General features: G+C 51.4%; 1 protein-coding gene across 3 annotated transcripts; it reads right to left on the reverse strand.

Moving 5' to 3' along the window:
* Positions 1–572: 572 nt before the first annotated feature.
* SNRNP35 (small nuclear ribonucleoprotein U11/U12 subunit 35) lies at positions 573–6,860 on the reverse strand. 3 transcript variants are annotated; one of them, XM_024567169.3, is made up of 2 exons: positions 6,699–6,860; positions 573–3,556 (listed from the first exon to the last, which is right to left on the reverse strand). In XM_024567169.3, the coding sequence occupies exon 2, from the start codon at positions 3,551–3,553 to the stop codon at positions 2,819–2,821; it is 735 nt and encodes a 244-aa protein (XP_024422937.1). In that variant the 5' UTR covers positions 3,554–3,556; positions 6,699–6,860; the 3' UTR covers positions 573–2,818. The 3 variants fall into 3 exon arrangements, with proteins under 3 accessions (XP_024422937.1, XP_045056599.1, XP_045056600.1); XM_045200664.2 differs by having other exon boundaries at positions 6,647–6,860; XM_045200665.3 differs by lacking the exon at positions 6,699–6,860 and adding an exon at positions 6,496–6,633.
* Positions 6,861–6,982: the final 122 nt, after the last annotated feature.

Here is a 6,982-nt window from a genome sequence, read left to right on the forward strand (position 1 = left end):
ATAGTGAGTGGGGGAAACTTGCCAGAGTGGGGGTGGATGAAAAGTTGGAGGGTGGTGAGTGGGGGAGCCAGATGCCCCGTCTGCAACTGGCGTGTTGGGGCTTTGCCCAAATAATGCTCTTTCTCTCCACCCACTGAGCACCCAGGGCAGCAGGCTGGGTGCTCACGGATTGAGAGAGGTGGCATTTCCCAACAGAGGACACAAGCACATGTGACGAGGCCACTTTTTTACACGCTCAACTCTGGTCTGCTAAGAAACCATCCGGTCAGTTTATAATTGCCAGCCTGCTCCCAGCTGGCTAAAGGGAACGACAGGATGATGTTGCTGTGGAGCAAGGTTCTCAAAGCTGACTGCCCTTTAGAATTACGAGTTTATTCTCAGTAAGAAGCGTGTGTGCTGAGGAATCTGCCCCCCAGCCCCCGTCCACCTTTGGTTGCCCTCCCAGGGGTAACTAATATTGCCAGTTCCTTGGTTGTCTTTTCTGAAATAGTTTATAAAAATGCATGCAATTATGTAAAAACAAAACATATTTTCATTCTTTCACATAAACGGCAGCAAACTATATACCTGCTGTTCTGTACCTTTTTTCTTAGCACGCCCTGGACACGACTTCCTATCAGTACAGACCATGGGTTTCAACCAGGGGCGGTCCTGCCCCCCGGGACATGTGGGCTGTCACTGGTGGTGGTAGATATGCTGTCATCCAGGGATGTGGCCACACATCCTGCACTGCTCAGGGCGGGCCCTGCACGAAGAACCCTCCAGCCCCACACAGCAGTAGCGCTGAGGTTGAGGCACCTGGGAACCAATGGTGGAAGACAGCTTCCTTCCATTCCTTTCCTGTCTTAGGGAGTGTGGCAGCCTTTCACAGGGCTGCGCCCTTCTGCCTGAGGAGACTGGAAGTGGATTGGCTGAGTCAGAGTACAGTGCCTTTGTCATGCGGACTAAGTCCCTGCCGGGGATCCACCCTTTTTTTTTTTTTTTTTTAAGTGACCATGGTTCGTACAAGACTAAACCCAAAAGGCCGGGGCTGGGGTCTGAGAGCATGTTTTTTAATCCAGCAGCCCCTGACCTTTTTAGCACCAGGGACCAGTTTTCATGGAAATCTTTCCACCGACGAGCAGGTTAATGGGTTACAGGAGGCAGAGCTCAGGCGGTAATGAGAACGCAGCTTCGCTGGCCTGCCCACGGCACTCCCTGCAGTGCTGCTGGGTTCTTGTTAATAGGTCAGGAGCTGGTCCCCGTCTGCGGCCCAGGGGTTGGGGCTTGTGACCTACCCGTATTTTGGCACTCAGGGTTGACAACACACCTCAACTGGTTTTCCATGCTGTCCCCCAATACCTGCTTCCCTAACGTGTCCAACTCTCGTTTGGCTACGGCTCCTGCCCACTAGCCCGTGCCGCACTTCCCGTGCAGTAACAACGAGCGCATAGTAGGCGAAACGGGCCCAAGATCGGGAAGGTGTTCCTGCAAGTCTCTTTTCTGAGCCTGGAGATGGTAAAGTTCTGCGCTGGCAATTCGCAAAGATCCTATTTTCTAAAACAGTTTGAACAGCTGACAGCAATTTTAAGACCCAGCAGGCTGCCGACGTGGCAAGATTCACGCTCCTAATGCAAAAACCTGCTAACGCATGTGTGAGTCTTGGTATTAAATCACATTCATTTTGCATGGAGTATCTTGAATTTTAAGAGCCTGAACTTTCAAACCAAAAATGCTAAATGTCACCTTCGTGGTGTCGGGTGAAGGGTGGCACTTACTCAAAGCCCTTAGAAGCTAAGGTCGGCATATCCCGCTCTAAAACAGAGGCCAGGTGGCCAAGAGGGAAGCGACCACTCAGTCCACCGGAGCCAGACACAAACCTGTCAGCTTTACCTTCATTTCGCTCCTGCTCTTCCTGAGCTCTGTCCCCAAAGGGCCGGCAGGCTGTCAGAGGCCACAGCCCCTCAGCGCTGCAGCTTTGGTGTTTCGTTGTTTCATTGTTTCAAAAGATTTTATTTATTTACTTTTAGAGAGAGGGAGAGCAGAGAAAAACATCAACATAGGGGAGATACAGACTGGTTGCCTCTCGCACGCCCTCTACTGGGGACCTGGCCGGTAACCCAGGCACATGCCCTCACTGGAAATCAAACAGACAACCTTTCGTTTCTCAGGCTGGTGTTTCACTGTAAATGTCAGCCTCCCATCCAGAAAGGAGAAAAAAAAAAAAAGACAAAGGAAGCATGGAGCTCAAGAATGGAGTCACATTTGCTCAAGAGCAGCTGGCCGCCAACCTGGATCCCTGCTCAGACGGCTTTGGCCTTGAGTGTCTGGGCATTCTCCTTGGACTCACTGTTCTACCCCGTCTTTACTGCAATTCAGCAACCCCTTGATCTGTGGACATAAAGGTGGAAAAGATACGAGGTACTCTGACCAGAGTCTGGTTGCCAGGAGTCACCGATTAATACAAATGATCTTTGGTCATTCCTTCTTTTAGCCAGGCCCTCAAAATGGTCATTTCCCAAAGACGGGAGAAAATCAAATTCTCCAAACAAACTCCCTACTGCCAAAGTAAAGGCCGGTGCCTCTTTGCACGCGCCCTTCTGCGTGGGGGCTGGCGGTACAGAGTTGTTTTCTCGAGCTTATTAAAGTCACGTGTCCTTAGAACCCTAGGCGAAGAAGAGAAACTCCCAACAGCGGTGTGTCCAGCTGGGACCTGCGTTTCGGACTGGGAAGGAAACTGGTCTTCGGCCAGCTATGCCCGGCGTCGTACTCCCCCTTTGTATAGAAGCCACGCAGGCCTCTCCGCCCTGTGGGCTCTGTGGCTGGTGGTGCTGAGCCTCTACTTACTTCTGTCCTTCTTCTCCCTGCCCTTGACCCTGTCGTCTCTGAAGTCCCTCTCCCTCTCATTTTCAGGCCACACCCTGGCTGGCTCTCTGTCCTGCCGCCTCTTCTCCCGGCCCCGGTCATGGTCCCGGTCCCGTGTCCTCGACTCCCAGTGTCTTTCTCTGGACCGGGATCGTTCCCTCTTTTCCCTTTTCCCATCTCTGTACTGGTCATTTTTAATAACCGGCAAATTAATGGGTTTGCGGAAAGGCCGGTCCCGCCCCCCGAATCTCAGTTGCCCAGATTCCTTTTTCCCCCCCAGACCTCCTCCGAGTCGCCGAGGGATCCACCCTTTGAGAGTCCTTTCCAGTTCATAGTCCACAAATATCTCGTGCTGGTCGATGACCAGGCCGTCAGCGTCCCGGTAAGCTTTGAGGAGGGACCGCTCCTCTTTGTATTCGATGAAGGCGTAGCCTTTAGAAAAGCCCGTGACCAAGTCCCTCACCAGCCGAAGCCGCCGGATGTCCCCATAGCGGGAAAATACTTCCTTTAACTTCTCCTCTTTGGTCTGCAGGTTGAGTCTCGCCACGAACAGGGTGAGGAGGGGGTCCCCCGTGACACCTTTGTTGGGGGCGTATCGTGCCAACATCGCCCTCCAGACCGCCCGGTCGTGGGGGTCTTCATCCGTGCCATCGATGCTGCCAGCTTTAAGGGGGTCATACTCCTTGGCGATGGGCACCCAGTCGTTCATGTTCTAGGAGAGACCACAGCAAGAGTTTACAGAGCACCTCCTGTGAGCTCCTCCTCCGATGCTTATGACAAGCCTGAGACAGATACCACCATTCACCCCTCCTCCACAGGGAAGGAGGTGGAGTCCCAGAGGCTGAGGCGCCCAGCTAGAAGGTGGGGGATACAGTATCAGGGCCAGGCAGTGGGGCTCCGAGATGCTCTTACCCACACTCCCCGCCCCCCACCCCCCCAGGAGGAAGCAGAGGACAGCCAGGCCTGAGTCTGATGCACGTATGTATCTTCCAGCTTAGCCATCACAGGGCACTTACTAACGACACTGACATTGTAACTTGGAGTCAGGAATCAAAATCCAGGCTCACCTTTACAGGCTTTAAATCGGCCACTGGAAAACCAGTCCGGGAACTGCTATGGAAATGTGGTTTTTAAAAACTCTACCACCAAGAATTTCAAACTTATCTATGCAGAGCATGGCATAACCTTCCACGAATTCCTCACGCGGCTTCATCCATGACCAACACGTGGCTGGTCTGGTTTTCTCCGGGCTTCCCCTCCCATCCCCACTCCCAGAGCATTCTGAAGCCAGTTCTAGGTATCACATCATGCCTGTGTAAAAGTTTCAGTGTGCATCACTGAGAGATAAGGGCTTTTTCAAAAGCAAAACTGCAAGGGAAAATGGCGCTCGGAATGCAGCATCTTCCATCTGTCAGGAAACAGGTGGCAAAGCTAAACCGACAGCCACCCGGCAGCAGGCTCTCTGGTTCAAAGGAATAGGAGACTTCTTCCCACTGCCTCGGCTAACAGCCTGTCCATGCCGGGAGGCGTGAGAACCGGTGGCCGTGGTCACTGCAGTCCAGCAAGCGTACTGCCACTGCCACTCATTCTAATACATGATAAATGCTTCTGAAAGGGGGTGGGTAAAACGTGAACCTGCCGGATGACACAGGGCTTGCCCACATTTCAGACACTGCTGAAATAAGCACGTGACCACCTCTGTAACTCCTAGAGCCGATGCTGAAATATGTTACTTACAATCCAGGGCTCTTTGCTAACAGCACCTTCCCACGATATTGGTTAAAATAACACCTGCAACTTTCCCTTCTTTCTCAAATTTCCCTCCAGGATCTTTTTGCTTTTGGTCTTCAGTTTATGGATTACGTAGGAAGAGTGAGTGTTTTGGGGGAAGGCTGCAGAATTCTCTTTCCCAGTAAAAAGCCAAACACCTCAGAATAAAACCCGAAGTCAAGGGACTCACCCTCTGACCTTCACTTGGCCTATCACTATATCCCACCGCAAAACCCATTCTGCCCAGGATGGCTGCTCGTGGCTCGCATGTGCCCTAATCCCCTGGCCCCAGGACTTTGCCCATGAGCTCTCCTCTGCTGGGAATATTCTCTTCCTTTCTGCCTCCCCCATCTCCACTTGGGGAAATTCTGCCGGCCTTTCCAAGTCCAGCCTGAGGCCTCCTCCCCGTGAAGCAACTTCGTCTCTCCCACAGCTGTGGCACCTCCTCTGCCATACTCATCACCCTCTGCCACACACAGCACACACTCTTCCACCTAGGGGCTGCCTCGCTTGTCTCCAGACCCTAGGGCCCCGCCTGGTACACGCTGGGGACCTGCACAGCTGCAGTCCTAATTCACGGAATGCCTTTCGGTCCAAACCAGGTGGGCTCTGCCCCTGGGCACTCTGTGTCTTTCCCCCCCGGTGGCTGGAATATCTCTAAATTCCAGAAAAAAGATAATTCTATGTTGTTGGAATCTCTGCTCCAATATTCTCTACATCAATTCCATTCTACTAGCCCTAAAATTCTTAGATTCTAACTTCCATCACAGGGTTGCGGGGGGGGGGGGGGGAAAGACCATTATAACTACGGTTAACTTCTATTGAACCCTTAGGGGGTGCCAGGCACTGGGCTATGCACTAAAGTCCCCTCATTTCTCAACAATGCCAGGAAACAGACACTACTACTGCTGCTGCTGTCTCAGATGTAGAAGGTGAATACAAAAAGTTGTCTTTTACACCAAACTGCAAAGCTAAGTAGCCCAGCGTTTTTCAACTCCAGAGCTTAAGTTCTTAACTATATCCTTCGATGGCCAACATAAAATATAACCCTTTGGGGGTGGGGATAGGAAAAAAACCGATTCGGATTCTGGGAGTTTGAGGCTGAGACCCTTTCCCCATTCTACACGAAAAGGTCACATAGATCCATCAAATAAAAATAATATCACTGTGCACAGAGCTCCGGTTCTCAGCTTAAGGAGATCCTCAAATTAATGTCTGGACAATTACAAAGGGACAAGCACAAAAACAAAGGGCTTTTGTTTTCTCCCTCATCTGCACGGGCTTCTATCAATACCAAGTACCGAGAGAACAGCGTTCATCTTTCTGGGTGTATTTCCTCCGTGGCAGCATTATGTTGACATTTCCTACAACAACTTCTCTGGAGTTTTAGATCCTCGCCATTATTGTATAAATGGGGATAGGATGTGAGAGATGAATGGTGTGTCAGGTGGGACAGTTAACCCCTAAAAATAAAAGCATGGAAAGTGAAAAAGAGCATCAGACTGGGAATCGGAACACCCAGGTTTCAGGCCTCATCTTACGTTGGGCAAAATGTCAATCACCTGTAAAATGTAGCTAAATGCCACTTCACGAGGCTTTTGTGAAGACTGGATAACTGTCTCAAAGTGTTTTATATTTATAAATTATTATACAAATAAAAGTTACTATTAAGCAAACAAGGCACGTCTCTCCTTACTGAGCCTGCAAAACAAGACGTTCCCGCGCTTCCCACCCGAGTGGGAAACGAAACTCAACTGTGGACCCAGAGCGCCCTGGCGAGCATGCGCAGTGGCGCCGTGAACGCTAAGGCGGAGGTCTTCGTGCAAAGGCCTGTACCCCCAAAACCCCGGAGCACCTCCGCCTTAGCCGCCGGCCCCTCACCTTCTGGGTGGGCGTCGAGCGGCAAGGGCCGTCTTTCCAAAGCAGTTATTGCCCTAGCCTCCCAAACCACAACATTAAAAGGTCTTCTTCCTTTGCCAGGTTTCAACATGGCGGCCATACGCGAGCGGACACAAAGCCCAGTCCGAAATACCTAAGTCCTTCCCGCCGAGGGGACCAGCTCCCTCCAACCCTCTCCCACGCACCTCAGCTAGGCTCGCACTTCCTTTCCCACGGAAACCGGCGCGGGCTCAAACCGATGGAAGATTCTTGGTGCCTGCCTGACCGGACCTTTACATTGGAAGAAGCAGATTCGTCACGGACGCTGTCTTTTCATTTCTGCTTTTGTTTGAAGATATTTAGTCCCCTGTATTGTATCGGAGGCGTACTATTCTCGGAGGAAAATTAAATTTCTAATTTTTTCCCACGAAGGCAAGACCTGCTAAAGTGCACCGTGGAGTTGAAAAACTATCGAATATGCAGTTGGGCG

This window comes from Desmodus rotundus, chromosome 7 (assembly GCF_022682495.2).
Source record: "Desmodus rotundus isolate HL8 chromosome 7, HLdesRot8A.1, whole genome shotgun sequence".
Classification (NCBI taxonomy): domain Eukaryota; kingdom Metazoa; phylum Chordata; class Mammalia; order Chiroptera; family Phyllostomidae; genus Desmodus; species Desmodus rotundus.

Coding starts and splice junctions, on each gene's coding strand:
- SNRNP35 (XM_024567169.3), bottom strand. CDS start 3,553: ATGAACGACTGGGTGCCCATCGCCAAGGAGTATGACCCCCTTAAAGCT.